This window comes from Carassius carassius, chromosome 29, assembly GCF_963082965.1.
Source record: "Carassius carassius chromosome 29, fCarCar2.1, whole genome shotgun sequence".
Classification (NCBI taxonomy): Eukaryota; Metazoa; Chordata; class Actinopteri; order Cypriniformes; family Cyprinidae; genus Carassius; species Carassius carassius.
In genome coordinates, this window is record NC_081783.1 from 120001 (window position 1) to 137583 (window position 17583).

The following is a 17583-nucleotide window of genomic DNA, read 5'->3' on the forward strand; positions in this document are numbered from 1 at the left end:
CAGTAATCTTTATTTACAACAGCAGCGCACTCTTGATCAAACGCTCGCTGATGACATTACGAGAGAATGATGATGATGATGAAAAAGCGCGTGATCGCATCTGTCAGACTTCATCAAGGGTCTCCAGGGTCGATCAGCGGAAACCAGCGTGCGCTTCTCGTTACCTTTGATCCGGGTCACGACAGAGCAGCAGCGCGACTGAACGCACGGGATGAGCGGAGGATGACGCGGTGCGTGCGCACGGGGATCCAGGTCAGAGCCGTTATAATAGAAGCTCTTTTGTTGGCGCTCTCTGGCCCAGATCGGTTTCATCTAATAGTGGGTCTCTCTGTAATCGACCACACCGTCAAATTCGGTTTCTTCCCGCAAACATTTCTTCAGAAGAAGCTGCGTCTGATTTCAGCCGCGTTTCGCAGTCCACCGCACGCAGATTCCGCGTTGCGCGCATTCTTCTGTTTGCACATCCGTTATACGAGTCTGTGCTCAACAAAGGGCCGTCCATAAAGAGCCTTTGACCAGTGAAACCCGAGATCCTAAAAGCTCGCTGGAGGCCGAGGTAAAGCGCACTGGAGCTTCACATCTGACCACGGCGCGAGGAGCAGCGCGGAGACGCAGCGCGAACGCATGCTTGGTGAAGTTTGGCGCAGCGTTTCTTGGCACCGTCGTTTTTCCAGAAGCTCGCAGATGAATGAAACTCAATCCGCGTTAATCTGCCGCGCTCTGTAGGAGGTATATAGCGGCGATGGACGCGCACTGAGCATGTCCGCGGCGCGGCGCGCATCACTCCCTGATCGACGACACCATGGTGGAGCACAGCGGCCTGGACATCGTGTGTCTGAACAAATACAGCCCCGCTTCCTCCTCTTCCTCCTCCTCCTCCTCCTCCTCGAACGCGGAGAAGAAACTTTTCTCCAAGCTCAAGGTGAGTTTGACCAAGAAGTACCCGCAGAAGAACGCGGAGACGCTGAGCGCGCAGTACGGAACCAACCTGCTGCTGATCGGCGTGTCCGTGATGCTCGCGCTCGCCCAGCACGGTCCCGCGGTGAAGAAGGAGCACCTGCTGGCCTTCATCACGGCTCTGATGCTCGTGCAGCTCGTGTGGATGCTCTGCTACATGATCCGGAGGGAACGGGAGCGCGGACCGGTGCCGGAGAGGGACGCGCACGCGGGCACCAGCTGGATCCGAGGTGACGAGCGTCTACTGAACTGTTAGCCCGGTCTCATGAAAATGAGTATCAATAGCACGACAAAATTCTTTTAGCTATTTATACGCAGAAACTGACTTTGGTTTGCATACCATACGCCCGTGTTTGACGTGCATGCGCAGATTTGCCTGCATATAATACGCGGATATTTGGCGTACATATAATACGCACCTACCCTACCAATTGCGTATTTTATGCATGCCAAAATAAATTTATTAATGTATTTATTTATTAATAAAATGCCAAATATAAAGATAAAAACTTGCCATTGACACGCACATTCATGAGATCGGATTACACCAAACTTTGCCTTGCCGCGTGAGCGTGCGTGAGAATGAGCGTTTCTGCTGTGTGTTCAGGGGGGCTGACGATGCTGGCGTTGCTGTCGCTCATCATGGACGCGTTCCGCATCGGATATTTCGTCGGATATCATTCGTGCATCTCCGCCGTGCTCGGAGTCTATCCTATCGTGCACGCGCTGCACACCATATCTCAGGTGAGAGGTCACATTTGTTTGTTACGCTTTATGTGGATTTATTAAATGAAGCTTCACGCCAGCTCGCAGGAAACGCTCTCTGAACGTTCTCTCAAAGTTATGAGAAAATGTTCTTCGAGTAACGTTAATAGAACGTTCGTTCAAAAATATCTCATTAATAATGTTAAAACACACACAAAAACATTATTTGTTCGAACCTTTGTGGTTTTTAAATGTTACTTCTTGTTTCAGAACGTTCAGACAACATTCAAAAGTAACATTCACATAATGTTTACAATGACTATATCAAATTCTTTAACATTCATATAACCAAGAACAAAGTTTTTAAAACTTGACTTTAAGGGAATATTCAATAATAACGTTTAATGGAAATTTTTGCAAAATGTTATTAAAAAAATTGACAGAAATAAACTAGCATAAAATAGCAGTATTAATTATGTTAAGCTATGAAACATTATCAGTTTCAGCTATAAGGCAGCTCTACAGAAGACAATAGAGTTATTATTCAGATCAGTTCAGTTGTGAAGTTCATTAGTTCTGAAGTGAACTCTGTGATGTCTGTGTGTTTGATCTTGATTGCAGGTGCATTTCCTCTGGTTCCACATCAAAGATGTCATCAAGAAATATGAAACGTTTGAAAGGTACAGACACACTTCTTTCACTGTCTTTGTTCAGGTAGCAGCAGATGCTTTCAGTCCAAATGAGAACAAATAGTAGAGATACAGTCATGAAGACAGATCCATGAGAAGTTCTGCCATACATGTGCATGTGATGTGCATTCATCTAAAGTGACTTATTTATGCATTTCATCAGTTCACAGTACATTACTCTGAATGCACTTTGTATTCCAATCAATGCATGTCTTTAGAAGGTGATGATTATGACACATACACATGATTGGAAAGAGCCAACATTAGACACACGTCACACAGGAGCAGATTCCTCGTGTAATTTCACTGGAGATGCTGATGAAATGGCTTCAGCTTCACATGATGAATCCGATCATGTGAAACACCGTTGTGTGTGTGTGTTTGTGTGTGTTGAGCAGGTTTGGAGTGATTCACGCTGTCTTCACTAATCTGCTGCTGTGGTGTAATGGAGTGATGTCAGAAGCTGAGCATTTTCTCAACAACCACAGGAGACGCCTGACTGCGCTGGGATATGCCAATCTCTCCACAGGTGTGTGTGTGTGTGTGTGTGAGTGAGAGGACAATAGTGTTTTTCAGAGTGCTCTGCTCACTGTGGGAGGAGTCTGGGATTTTTTCTTTGCTATAGTCTCTCTCTCTCTCTCTTTCTCTCTATTTCATAAAAGCAGGTGTGTGTGGGCATTTGTCACTGTTTAAAATAAAGGTTCTTTATTACTTTCCTGGTTGCATGAAGAAGCTTAAATATCCATGAAACCACTAAAAGTTCTTTATAGTTGAAAAATTGAGTCAGTTAGGATTGGAATGACATGAGAAATGATGACTGAATTATAATATTTAAGTGAACAATCTCTTTACGTTGACTGAAGCAATAAAAATAATATAATCTACACTACTGTTCAAAAGCTCAATATGATGAAGAGGTCAATTAAATTGTTATACCTTTATTCATCAAGGACTCATTAAATTGCTGAAAATTGACAGTAAATGCATTTATAATGTTACAAAATATTTCTGTTTAAAAAAAATGCTGTTCTTTTGAACTTTCTGCTCATCTGTGAATCCTGAAAAATAAAATGTGTCAGTTTCTACAAAAATATTGTGCAGCACAACTGTTTTCAACATTGATAATAATCAGAAATCTTTCTTGAGCTGTAAATCATCATATTAGAATGATTTCTAATAGAGCATGTGACACTGATGACTGGAGGAATGATGCTGAAAATACAGTTTTTTATATTATATATATTAAAATAAATTAAAAACACATAGTGAACACAAATAAAACTGCTTTGAAACAGAAACTGTATCTTTTTACAGATTCTCTCTTCTCTTCTCTTCTCTTCTCTTCTCTTCTCTTCTCTTCTCTTCTCTTCTCTTCTCGTCTCGTCTCCAATCCTCTCGTCTCGTCTCCTCTCCTCTCCTCTCCTCTCCTCTCCAATCCTCTCCTCTCCTCTCCTCTCGTCTCGTCTAATCTCGTCTCGTCTCGTCTCCTCTCCTCTCCTCTCCTCTCCTCTCCTCTCCTCTCCTCTCCTCTCCTCTCCAATCCTCTCCTCTCCTCTCCTCTCCTCTCCTCTCCTCTCGTCTCCTCTCCTCTCCTCTTCAATCCTCTCCTCTCATCTCATCTCGCCTCCTCTCCTCTCGTCTCCTCTCCTCTCCTCTCCAATCCTCTCCTCTCGTCTCGTCTCGTCTCCTCTCCTCTCCTCTCCTCTCCTCTCCTCTCGTCTCCTCTCCTCTCCTCTCCTCTCCTCTCCTCTCCTCTCCTCTCCTCTACTCTCGTCTCCTCTCCTCTTCAATCCTCTCCTCTCATCTCATCTCGCCTCCTCTCCTCTCCTCTCGTCTCCTCTCCTTTCCTCTCCTCTCCAATCCTCTCCTCTCCTCTCCTCTCGTCTCGTCTCGTCTCGTCTCGTCTCGTCTCGTCTCCTCTCCTCTCCTCTCCAATCCTCTCCTCTCCTCTCCATTCCTCTCCTCTCCTCTCCTCTCCTCTCCTCTCCTCTCGTCTCCTCTCCTCTCCTCTCCTCTCCTCTCCAATCCTCTCCTCTCCTCTCCTCTCCTCTCGTCTCGTCTCCTCTCCTCTCCTCTCCTCTCCTCTCCTCTCCTCTCCAATCCTCTCCTCTCCTCTCCTCTCGTCTCGTCTCGTCTCGTCTCGTCTCCTCTCGTCTCGTCTCGTCTCGCCTCCTCTCCTCTCCTCTCCTCTCCTCTCCTATGCTCTCCAATCCTCTCCTCTCCTCTCCTCTCGTCTCCTCTCCTCTCCTCTCCTCTCCAATCCTCCCCTCTCCTCTTCAATCCTCTCCTCTCCTCTCCTCTCCAATCCTCTCCTCTCCTCTCCTCTCGTCTCGTCTCGTCTAATCTCGTCTCGTCTCCTCTCCTCTCCTCTCCTCTCCTCTCCTCTCCTCTCCAATCCTCTCCTCTCCTCTCCTCTCCTCTCCAATCCTCTCCTCTCGTCTCCTCTCCTCTCCTCTTCAATCCTCTCCTCTCATCTCATCTCGCCTCCTCTCCTCTCGTCTCCTCTCCTCTCCTCTCCAATCCTCTCCTCTCGTCTCGTCTCGTCTCCTCTCCTCTCCTCTCCTCTCCTCTCCTCTCCTCTCATCTCGTCTCCTCTCCTCTCCTCTCCTCTCCTCTCCTCTCCTCTACTCTCGTCTCCTCTCCTCTTCAATCCTCTCCTCTCATCTCATCTCGCCTCCTCTCCTCTCGTCTCCTCTCCTTTCCTCTCCTCTCCAATCCTCTCCTCTCCTCTCGTCTCGTCTCGTCTCGTCTCGTCTCCTCTCCTCTCCAATCCTCTCCTCTCCTCTCCAATCCTCTCCTCTCCTCTCCTCTCGTCTCCTCTCCTCTCCTCTCCTCTCCTCTCCAATCCTCTCCTCTCCTCTCCTCTCCTCTCCTCTCCTCTCGTCTCGTCTCCTCTCGTCTCGTCTCCTCTCCTCTCCTCTCCTCTCCTCTCCTCTCCTCTCCAATCCTCTCCTCTCCTCTCCTCTCCTCTCGTCTCCTCTCGTCTCGTCTCGTCTCCTCTCCTCTCGTCTCCTCTCCTCTCCTCTCGTCTCGTCTCGTCTCGCCTCCTCTCCTCTCCTCTCCTCTCCTCTCCTATGCTCTCCAATCCTCTCCTCTCCTCTCCTCTCGTCTCCTCTCCTCTCCTCTCCTCTCCAATCCTCTCCTCTCCTCTCGTCTCGTCTCGTCTCATCTCATCTCGCCTCGTCTTGTCTCCTCTCCTCTCCTCTCCTCTCCTCTCCAATCCTCTCCTCTCATCTTGTCTCGTCTCCTCTCCTCTCCAATCCTCTCCTCTCGTCTCCTGTCCTCTCCAATCCTCTCCTCTCTAATCCTCTCCTCTCCTCTCCAATCCTCTCCTTTCGTCTCGTCTCGTCTCCTCTCCAATCCTCTCATCTCATCTGATCTCGTCTCCTCTCCTCTCCAATCCAATCCCCTCCTCTCGCCTCCTCTCCTCTTCTCTCCTCCTGCTCCTCTCCTGTCCTCTCATCTTCTCTTCTCTTCAATCCTCTCCTCTCCTCTCCAATCCTCTCCTCTCCTCTCATCTTCTATCCTCTCCTCTCCTCTCCAATCCTCTCCTCTCCTCTCCTCTCCTCTCCAATCCTCTCCTCTCCTCTCATCTCCTCTCCCCTCCTCTCCTCTCCAATCCTCTCGTCTCCTCTCCTCTCCTCTCCTCTCCAATCCTCTCCTCTCCTCTCCAATTCTCTCCTCTCGTCTCCTCTCCTCTCCTCTCCTCTCCAATCCTCTCCTCTCGCCTCCTCTCCTCTCCTGTCCTCTCATCTTCTCTTCTCTTCAATCCTCTCCTCTCCTCTCCAATCCTCTCCTCTCCTCTCCTCTCATCTTCTCTCCTCTCCTCTCCTCTCCAATCCTCTCCTCTCCTCTCCTCTCCTCTCCTCTCCTCTCCTCTCCAATCCTCTCCTCTCGTCTCCTCTCCTCTCCTCTCCTCTCCAATCCTCTCGTCTCCTCTCCTCTCCTCTCCAATCCTCTCCTCTCCTCTCCTCTCCTCTCCTCTCCTCTCCAATTCTCTCCTCTCGTCTCCTCTCCTCCCCAATCCTTTCCTCTCGTCTCCTCTCTTCTCCAATCCTCTCCACTCCTCTCCTCTCCAATCCTCTCCTCTCCAATCCTCTCCACTCCTCTCCTCTCCTCTCCTCTCCAATCCTCTCCTCTCCAATCCTCTCCTCTCGTCTCCTCTCCTCTCCTCTCCTCTCCTCTCAATCCTCTCCTCTTGTCTCCTCTCCTCTCCTCTCCAATTCTCTCCTCTCGTTTCCTCTCGTCTCCTCTCCTCTCCTCTCCAATCCTCTCCTCTCCTCTCCAATCCTTTCCTCTCCTCTCCTCTCCTCTCCTCTCCAATCCTCTCCTCTCCTCTCCTCTCCTCTCCAATCCTCTCCTCTCCTCTCCAATCCTCTCCTCTCCTCTCCTCTCCAATCCTTTCCTCTCCTCTCCTCTCCTCTCCAATCCTCTCCTCTCCTCTCCTCTCCTCTCCAATCCTCTCCTCTCCTCTCCTCTCCTCTCCTCTCCTCTCCAATCCTCTCCTCTCCTCTCCTCTCCAATCCTCTCCTCTCCTCTCCTCTCCAATTCTCTCCTCTCGTCTCCTCTCCTCTCCTCTCCAATCCTCTCCTCTCGCCTCCTCTCCTCTTCTCTCCTCCTGCTCCTCTCCTGTCCTCTCATCTTCTCTTCTCTTCAATCCTCTCCTCTCCTCTCCTCTCCAATCCTCTCCTCTCCTCTCCAATTCTCTCCTCTCGTCTCCTCTCCTCTCCTCTCCAATCCTTTCCTCTCGTCTCCTCTCCTCTCCAATCCTCTCCACTCCTCTCCTCTCTTCTCCAATCCTCTCCTCTCCAATCCTCTCCTCTCGTCTCGTCTCCTCTCCTCTCCTCTCCTCTCGTCTCCTCTCCAATCCTCTCCTCTTGTCTCCTCTCCTCTCCTCTCCTCTCCAATCCTCTCCTCTCCTCTCCTCTCCAATCCTCTCCTCTTGTCTCCTCTCCTCTCCTCTCCTCTCCAATCCTCTCCTCTCCTCTCCTCTCCTCTCCTCTCCTCTCCAATCCTCTCCCCTCCAATCCTCTCCTCTCCTCTCCTCTCCTCTCCAATCCTCTCCTCTCCTCTCCTCTCCTCTCCTCTCCTCTCCTCTCCTCTCCTCTCCTCTCCTCTCCAATCCTCTCCTCTCCTCTCCTCTCCAATCCTCTCCAATCCTTTTCTCTCGTCTCATCTCATCTCCTCTCCTCTCGTCTTCTCTCCTCTCCAATCCTTTCATCTCCTCTCCTCTCTTCTTCTCTCCTCTCCAGTCCTCTCCTCTCCTTCTTTTTTTGTTGTAGTTTGCAGTAGTTTAGTGGTGAACTGGATGAAGAGATCCTCTAGATGGCTTCAGAGAGTCAGAAAACATTTACGTGTTTGTTATGTCATTCGTGTAGGAATGATGAATGTCTGCTATTGTGTTTAATTTCTTTCAATTCTATTTCAAACTCCAGTGGACTCTTATGCATTAACTTACATTAACTCTAATGCTTTAACTAACATTAACATCTGTTAAACAAGAGTAATACATGTCTTTATATTATATTTGTTTTAATTTTAAAAAAATATTAATTTAATAATAATATAAATTTATATTGTTTGTTTTAATCTATCTATCTATCTATCTATCTATCTATCTAGTTTATATAAATTTTTATGTCAGTTGTAATTATTTTTAAATTTCACATTCAACTTAATGTCACTCTTTATTTTAAGGTCCAATTCTCGCTATTAACAAACCATTAAAGGGATCATATGACATTGCTAAAAAGAACATTATTTTGTGTCTTTGGTGAAATGGAATGTGTTTATGTGGTTTAAGGTTAAAGAAACACATTATTTATTCAGTGTTTAGATGATGTAGAAATCTCAATTTCACAAAATTGAACCCTATGACTGGTTTTGTGCTCCATGGTCACATGTTTTCACTGAATCCCATTGCGTGAATTGGAGTGTATGTCAGCTGATTGTCTCTCTGTGTGTATGTGTGTGTGTGTGTGTGTGTGTGTGCAGTGGAAGCGGAGCCGCACTGTAACTGCACCACCAGCGTCTGCTCCATGTTCTCCACCAGCCTCTACTACCTGTACCCCTTCAACATCGAGTACCACATCTTCGTCTCGGCCATGCTGTTGGTGATGTGGAAGAACATCGGCCGCACGCTGGACCTCCACAGCAACCGCAAGCGTCCCAGCACAAGGAGCCCAGGTCTGCTGCTCGGCCCCATGCTGGGTCTGCTGGGGCTGGCCTGCTCCGTCACCATGCTGGTGGTGTACCTGATGCAGGTGGAGAACTCATAGTGTGTGTGTGTTTGTGTGTGAGTGTGTGTAAGTGTGTGTGGGTATGGATATGAACCAACCATATTTTAGGGACAAATTTGTACCCAATAGTGAGCTTAACCTAACAAAATCTCCAAAAACTTTCCTTTGGGGTCTGTAACGGGTTTAATGGTTATAAAGGGAATTGTATTGGTTTAATGGAGACTCTAATGGTCCCTGTGGGTCTCTAATGGTAATGTTAAAGTCACTAAATGCTGTGGTACAAAACACAGGGTTGCCATATATTTCTAACAATAGCAACTCAAAGGCCATTTAAAAAAATGGCCCAAAATGGCCCAATCCAAATACCAATACTCAACATTTCATATAGCTTTTCTTTTAGCCAATAATGCACCATTATGCATTATATTCATAATCAACTTGAAAAGCACTAGGAGTAATTATAAATAGTCTGTGTTCATGAAATAATCTGGTGGTGTACCTGATGCAGGTGGAGAAGTCTCCGCAGGCCGCCGTCTCCATGTTCTACTGCTACGGCGTGGTGATGCTGAGCTGCATGTGTGTGGCGAGCGGAGCCGGGCTGCTGGTGTACCGTCTGGAGGCCTGGCCCATGGACACGGGTTCGAACCCGTCGCGTGCGCTGGACACGGAGCTGCTGCTGGGCTCGTCGCTGGGCTCCTGGCTGATGTCGTGGTGCAGTGTGGTGGCGGTGGCAGCAGCAGGGCCTGGCTCTCCAAGCTTCCGCTGGACATGTCTGGTGTACTCACTGCTGCTGGTGCTGGAGAAGTGTGTGCAGAACCTGTTCATTGTGGAGTCGCTGTACCGCAGACGCAGAGATCCGGACGAACCGCTTGCAACCGAGGTGTTCTGTGTCAGGCCGCCGTATGATGGCATCGTGAACCGCGGCTACGAGACGACCCTGGAGGGAGAGACGCCCGAGAGCAGAGCAGCCTTCAGCAGGAAGCAGACTGACGTCACACGTCCTGTGGGAAACCGGATCAACGTGACGCCCGGGAGGAAGAGACAGATCCTGAAGAACATCACCATCTTCCTCTTCATGTGCAACATCTCGGTGAGAAGCAACGTTTATGCTCAGATATTTTTCATCTAATAGTGGAAGGACTTCACACGTCTTCCCTATTTACTGCACTTTGTTGAGCTGTTTTAGATGTAATATATATTTTAATTAAATCAATTAAAAAAAGTTTAGTTTTTCCTGCTGGTGTACCAAAATCATGCCAAACCATGACCTCAAAACCAAGGTACCAATTCTGTGTGAAATTACTCTCTGGTCCATAAAACATCATTTGATAGTGAGCAAGACTGTCAGGCTCCAAATAAACAATGTTTTGTTCTTCTCTCTGCGTCCAGCTGTGGATTCTCCCGGCCTTCGGCTGCCGTCCGCAGTATGACAGCGGTCTGGAGCAGGAGACCTTCGGGTACAGCGTCTGGACCACGGTGCTGAACCTGGCCATCCCCATGAACCTCTTCTACCGCATGCACTCGGTGGCGTCGCTCTTCGAGGTCTTCAGGAAGGTTTGAGGGTGTGAGGAGGACTCTATCTGGTGCTCACAAACACTGACAGACACACAAACACTGGTCTGAGGAAGCTCATGCGTTCAGAACGACTGGGATCGGATCCGGTTCTCATGGACTCCATCGGCTCTTAAAGATGCTCTCAATAACTTGACAGACTAGATGTTCTCAGGCCTGAAGATTCTTCACACGCTCCTCAGTAATGTTTACACACACACACACACACACACATACACACACGTCTTCACTTGATCAAGGATGATGTTCTCTTATACCAAGTTCTCAAGTGGGTTAAAATCCTGAGTGTTTTTAGTTCAACGTCTGATTGGAAAATCCTTGAATCTTGCAGTCCATTGAACAAACATATGGTGCATATTGTAATTTTTAATTGTTTAACTATGCAAATGCTCGTATAAATGAAGGAGAAAATGGAGTAAAACCACCAACTAGTGGTGATTTGAGTCTGATCAAATCTGCTGAACCGACAAAAAACAACTTTCTTGTTTTGTTTTTCAGTGCAAATATCTAAAAGTTCTCAAATCACGATGCATTTATTTCGAAAGGGAAATTTTATACGATATTAAGTGCTGGATTCTGAAATTTGTATCAAAATTGAGCGGGTTTCTTCTGCCAATGTAGTCAGAAAAATGATCTTCTTATTATTCCCCTTTGAATTAAATGTATTTTTTGTTCTTAATTGAATCATGAATTCGCTTGATTATGATCACTTTGATCACTTGATATCAGTCATTGTTCTTCTCCAGTAAATGTGTCTTGATTTAATTCAGATATTTTACTGGAAACAGTACTGAGGAGGATCCTCAGTTTTTGCAGTGTGATCAGAAGTATAACTGATCATAAAACACAGCTATATTCATTGCACTTGAGGATTTTTCCAACTGTAAAACTTTGACAAATCCAGCGACTCTTCTCAGAAATGTTGGTTATAACGGCCTGCTAACTCCTAAAGCAACGTGAAAACACACAAAATGAAGAGCGACACACAAATCACATCACAGAGCTCCAGCTCTTTTTCATGATGATCTTCAGATCATCTAGATCTATTCAGACATGTATTTATAGCACATCATCTGTTGCATATATTTTGAAACATGTCTTTTTTTTCCCCCGTAACAATCTGCATTCCTCTTGGTTCTCACACTAATGTGTTTCCTCAGTCCTGAAGATTTCTGTGAGCAATGGTTTTCAAAAAAAAGGGCTTGAAACGTTCCGACACTGGAGTGTAATGAGGTTTTATCTGTGCGTTTATGGATTTAATGGGAATCTCAGCTGGGATCCTGACTGGAATCCATTATTCATGCTTCGGGGGGAGGCGGATTGCTTGTTTTGATTTGGTCAACATCAGCATCACAAACACAGAGGACTCATAAAGACTCTTTATTTAGGATATTATATTTCTGTGGCAGCGCTGCTGTGGAAACACTTCTGGTGACTGTGATTATGGGATGTTCTCACGGCGCTGTGATGGAGAAACGATGTGAAACGCTCCTTTCATTCACATGTAGATGTTTCTGTAAAGCGGGTCTGTTGATCTTCAGCAGATGTTTAGTAGTAAACGACTTTATCATCAGCCTTTCTTCTCTTTTTTAACTCCTCTCCTCCCAAACACACAGTGAAACGCACAACAATAAGATCTGTGGTGCAAACCTCGTTGCTAGCTTCAGATAAATAAAATATTCTTGGATGTAAACAGTCCAGTGACTTTAGAGTTTCTTTGAAACATGAAATCAACATGAGCTCCGTTGACTTTGTTTATCATCATCGTTCTTATAAGTCACATAAATCCTTATAAACAGTCAACTTTTATATTTATCCATTACCAAAGAGGAGCAAAAGTAATTAGTCAAAGAGTATTTGTACTCTATAAAGGCAGGTTTATTGTAGAACTAGAAGCACAGGAGTTTCATCTCTAAAGCTGAAGTTGTGTAATTTACTCAAGCGTCTGCGAGTGTTCGGTTCTTCTGGAGGTCTTCATGTATAAATGCAGCAGTTTTCTTTATTCAGAGATCTGCTGGAAACCTACAGAAAACACTGGTTTGTTCCGGAAGATGCAGTCAAACAGGTTAGGAACAACACTGTTCTGTTTTCCAGTACAGATACCTAAAGATAACATCAAGACAGATTTACTGAAGAATAAAAAAATCACTCTTTCGTTTTTTGAGCAAAATCTTGAGTTTATGCTTGAAACAAGAAAAAAAGAAATCTGCAAAAGGGGTGAGAAAAATATACTTAATTCAAAGGGAAAACGTGATTTTTTTTTCTTCTGATATTTCCTTATATATATATATATATATATATATTTTTTTAAAGACTAAATAACAAGTCAAGTCAGTTATTTATACAGGACTTTTTACAATGCAGATTGTATCGAAGCATCTTTACAGTATTAAACAGGGAAATAGTGTTACGTTCTCCTCCTTAAATATCTATTGTAATTTTGCTTCCCAAGAAGAAATAATTTGATGTATGAATGTTTAGTTATTTGTACTGGAAAAGACAAAAATACATGTAAGAGATCGTGTTCTGCAGAGTAAAGTGATTTCTTCCAGGACTGATGGACAGTTCGGACAGAGCTCTCACTGTCTCTTCATGAGGCTCCATCTCAGGATCCTTCAAACACAGATGTGCTCCTGATGAGGCCAGATGTCTGACAGGTCCAGGTGCTCTCATGTGTCATGCAATCCCACAATCCCCTCCGGCCGGAGCAGCTGTGGAGCGAAGCTTCTCTCGTGTGTTTGTGATGCACCTGAGTCTCTTCTGGCTGAACTGAGAGACGCTTTTCCACATTTCACACGCGTCTGAGACTCTAGCTGCTGTTTTTAGTGTCACTGTCAGTTCATGTATTTCTTTATTCATAAATCACATTTTAAAACGTTTGAAAGGTTGACCAAAGTGCTGTACACAAACATTTAAACAATTAAACAAATAATCAAAATATAGACAATGCACAAAAACAATGCAAATAAAGATTTAACTCATCATACATTTTTTTAATAAAAAGGTTTAAGCATAGGTTTAAAAACAGATAGAGAAGGTGCTGTTTGGATAGCAACAGGGAGAGTTGGCTCAGAAACAACAGAAAAAGCTCAATCAACGACTCCGTGAGATCAACAATAATACTGAGCGATTTAAAAAACTAAATTAATATTTTAAATTCAACTCTCAATTTTACAGGCAGCCACTGCAGAGAAATCAAAATATAAAAGATGCAGAGAAATGTTTGAGTTCAAGTCAAGCATTTTGGACCAATTGAAAATGCTCCATATATGAGCAGTTAATCCCATAATAAAGTGAATTACAATAGTCCAAACAAAAAATTACTTTTTCAAATTTCTTTGTTGATAAAAATGACTTCAATGTAATCATGCGATGAAGATATATGTATAAACACTTAACTACTCCAGTAATCTGTATGTCAAACTTTAGGCCCAAAGTCTTTTTTTTTTTTTTTTTGCACATAAACTGACCCATTGGGTCAAAAGACCTGGTTCATAATTACTACTAGCATTAAAAGTAGCTTCTCTAGGCCCAAACAAAATGGCTACTGTTTTACATTCAATTGATTTTTGTAAGCCATATTTTGAGTTCCTGGATGCATGCATACAGAGCTCCTAGTGCATTATTCCCATTTGGTTTAAAAGGAAGATACAACTGTAGATCATCAGCATATAGCCTAAATGGAATGGAATCTCATATTTCTTACAAATCAAACCCAAAGGTAGTATATAACATAAAAAGAGTCGGAGCCAGAATCGAGCCCTGAGGAACACCACAAAACAGTGTGAGCTTTTCTGACTGATGTGTTGCTCTCCTTGTGTCTTCGACTGGAACTGAAGTGGTTGTCATGATCCTCTGTTGGCTGTAGGTGGCGCTACAGATGCATATATACTCTCATCCTGCTTTCATTGAGGATTTCTGAGCCTGTGTGAGAGAATCGATGCACAGTCGCTATCTGAGGAAACCCTGAACTCTTTTAATACCAAACCTGATCATTCTTGCACTCTTATTTGTGTCGTTTCATACTTTATTTTTAAGGTATCCTTGTTACAGTGTAATTATACACCGAGTACTGAGTAATATGAATTAACTACACGTACTTACCATTAACAATCTCTATGAGTCTGATGGTGAATGAGCTGCATGCACATCTCGTCTGCCTGCGTTATCTTTAATGGGTTACCAGATAACTCGAACAAATTAACTTGAAATTATGAAATACAACCCATGCAAAAGCTAATGTAATTGTTGATTTGTATACATCAATGAGTTTGTACGATTAAAAACGTGAGAATCATGTTAATATTCAGCGGTTCCTAGTATTTATTCACAGCATATCCAGACCGAATCTCTCTCTCTCGATTTAAATGTCAGTTTCAATTTAGGTGAGCTTTACTGGCATGACCAAAACTGTAAATTGGTATTGCAAAACCAGTTGCAGCTGGGCCGCTTACAAATGGTGCAGATATGTATTAACCGAAAGAAAAATAATAATAGTAATAATAAAAATATATAAAAAGTATTAAGCATGTAATGCATTATGAATTAGTGTATGAGTGTATAAGTAAGAAATAAAATAAAATTAGATAAAGTATTAGATTTACAGAGGCAAAATACATCTAAGTAATATAATAGAGTAATATGCTATAACATAATCTACATGTGATGGAAACATCAGATCAGGGCAGAGTGGGTGTTTTCTCTTCGATAGTGACAGACAGACACATCTCTCTCTCCCTCTCTCTCTCTCTCTCTCTCTCCCTCACTCTTTCTCTCTCTCTCTCTCTCTCTCTCTCTCTCTCTCTCTGTCTCTCTCTCTCTCTCTCTCTCTCTCTCTGTCTCTCTCTCTCTCTCTCTCTCTCTCTCTCCCTCACTCTTTCTCTCTCTCTCTCTCTCTCTCTCTCTCCCTCACTCTTTCTCTCTCTCTCTCTCTCTCTCTCTCCCTCACTCTTTCTCTCTCTCTCTCTCTCTCTCTCTCTCTCTCTCTCTCTCTCTCTGTCTCTCTCTCTCTCTCTCTCTCTCTGTCTCTCTCTCTCTCTCTCTCTCTCTCTCTCTCCTCACTCTTTCTCTCTCTCTCTCTCTCTCTCTCTCTCTCTCTCTCTCTCTCTCTCTCTCTCTCTCTCTCTCTCTGTCTGTCTGTCTCTCTCTCTCTCTTGCTGAAAATAGCCATGCACAGTTCCCTCGCGCTCAGAGAGTTCAGACGGCCTCCGTGCGCAAACACCGGATCGCCTGGAGTGCACCGGATACGCTTGGTGTAGGATTCGCTCCTCGGTCATGCGGCGCGCCTCGGTACCGGAGCCGGCGCGATCGCACGCACCCGATGGCGCCACGTGAGTGCGCCGGGACCCAACATGCGCGACCGAACCGAGCCGCGGGAGACGCTGACGCGCGCGCTGACCGGCTGCCTGCTGTGCGCACTGATCCTCTGGACGCTGCTCGGGAACGCTCTGGTGTGCGCCACCGTGCTGCGCTTCCGTCACCTGCGCGCCAAAGTCACGCACGTCTTCATCGTGTCACTGGCCGTGTCGGACCTGCTGGTGGCCGTGCTCGTGATGCCGTGGAAGGCAGCGGCGGAGGTGGCCGGCTTCTGGCCGTTCGGCGCGTTCTGTGACATCTGGGTGGCGTTTGACATCATGTGCTCCACCGCGTCCATCCTGAACCTGTGCGTGATCAGCGTGGACCGCTACTGGGCCATCAGCAGCCCGTTCCGCTACGAGCGCAAGATGACCCCGCGCGTGGCCTTCGTGATGATCGGCGCGGCGTGGACTCTATCGGTGCTCATCTCGTTCATCCCGGTGCAGCTGGACTGGCACAAAGCTGCCGCGGAGCCCAACGCGTCCGACGCGGACAGCTGCGACTCGAGTCTGAGCCGGGAGTACGCCATCTCCTCGTCCCTGATCAGCTTCTATATTCCCGTGGCGATCATGATCGTCACCTACACGCGCATCTACCGGATCGCGCACGTCCAGATCCGGAGAATCGCGTCGCTGGAGCGCGCGGCCGAGCACGCGCAGAGCCGTCGGTCCGATCGGAGCCTCCACCGGAGCCTGAAGACCTCGTTCCAGCGCGAGACCAAAGTTCTGAAGACGCTGTCCGTTATCATGGGCGTATTCGTGTGCTGCTGGCTGCCGTTCTTCGTGCTCAACTGCGTGGTTCCGTTCTGCCACCGCGAGCCGTGCGTCAGCGACACCACCTTCGACGTGTTCGTGTGGTTCGGCTGGAGCAACTCGTCGCTCAACCCCGTCATCTACGCCTTCAACGCGGAGTTCCGCAGGGGCTTCTCCAGTCTGCTGCGCTGCCGCGGCCGCCGCCGGACTCCGGTGGAGACGCTGAACGTCAGCAACGAGCTCGTGTCCTACAACCGGGAGGCGGCGAGCGCTTGCGTCAACAACATCCCGCACGTGGTGGACGAGACGCTCGACCGGATCTCGCAGCTGTCGCGGGGCGACGACGACGACCTGGACGACGCGTTCACGCCGAACGGCATCCGCTGAGCACAAACTCACGAAAAGTTGCGCTGTTCTTGTCACATGACCACGCTGCCGTTTGATCCGGTGAGTTATATATCGTTATATATCCCCAGATATCACACGCACGTCTGTGAGTTGTCTAAATCATAAACATCTTAAAGACATCTAATATACGTCTGTTTGACATCTGAGAGGAAACATACAATAGAAGTATGCAGACGTTCTGATTCTTATCGATTCCCAGTTTCAATTCCAAAGTGGTTAAAAATATCAACTCAAACATTTAGATATCAAACATATTTATTCTGTATATTTTGCAAAACATTTAATTGCTGCTGAATATAAAAATTAACAAAAATCAGGCGGCTGTGTAAAAACTGGACTCGATTAAGAGCTGTTTGTGTGTAAAATAGAGCGGCACTATTCTGGATAAACAGACTTTTTTTTTTTGAATGGAGGTTGTAATTCTCTCACAATTCGGAAGAAAAAAAAATCTCTTAAGACAAGTAAAAATGTCATGGAATTTCTGAATGGAATGATTCAGTGACTCTCCAGATGTAGGTTCATTACTGGATGAATCAGTGCTTGTGAATGAATCAAAGACAAATACATATTTACAGTCCATTTTCAGCACCTAAAAAAAACAGATGCGCACACAGGAATTTATAGGCAGAATTAAAATTAAAATTTTACGGCAAGTATCCGATTCTGGAACCCTATAGTTAACATCCGTTCGTTTAAGAGATGCTCGATCAGTGAATTCAGTGTGAAGCCCTAAAGCCCTGTTAAAATACTTTTAATAATTTATTTATAACAGTTTTTCTGAAAGCACAAAACAAAACAAAATCCCACAAACTGTATACAAAAGTATGTTATGCATGAACTGACCACACAAAAGAAAATAGAAAAAAGTACTAGATTTCTAATGCAATTATGTATTAAATCATATTT

General features: G+C 45.6%; 4 protein-coding genes across 5 annotated transcripts in view; 3 read left to right on the top strand and 1 right to left on the bottom strand.

Annotated features, from left to right (window-relative positions):
- Positions 1-17583, top strand: part of stx18 (syntaxin 18) — a 293868-nt gene that overhangs the window by 64305 nt on the left and 211980 nt on the right. The window lies entirely within an intron of this gene.
- The window catches only part of LOC132109343 (WD repeat-containing protein 1-like), a 138037-nt gene that overhangs the window by 62375 nt on the left and 58079 nt on the right, over positions 1-17583 (bottom strand). The gene's annotated exons all lie outside the window — the stretch shown is intronic.
- On the top strand, positions 77-11245 carry otop1 (otopetrin 1). Its single transcript, XM_059515345.1, is given in 7 exon segments — positions 77-1187; positions 1565-1701; positions 2284-2342; positions 2750-2880; positions 8346-8632; positions 9108-9680; positions 9980-11245. Coding segments are annotated over 7 exon segments (1743 nt in total). The 5' UTR covers positions 77-802; the 3' UTR covers positions 10151-11245.
- Positions 15326-16701, top strand: drd5a (dopamine receptor D5a). Its single transcript, XM_059516629.1, is given in 2 exon segments — positions 15326-15542; positions 15544-16701. Coding segments are annotated over 2 exon segments (1173 nt in total). The 5' UTR covers positions 15326-15482; the 3' UTR covers positions 16657-16701.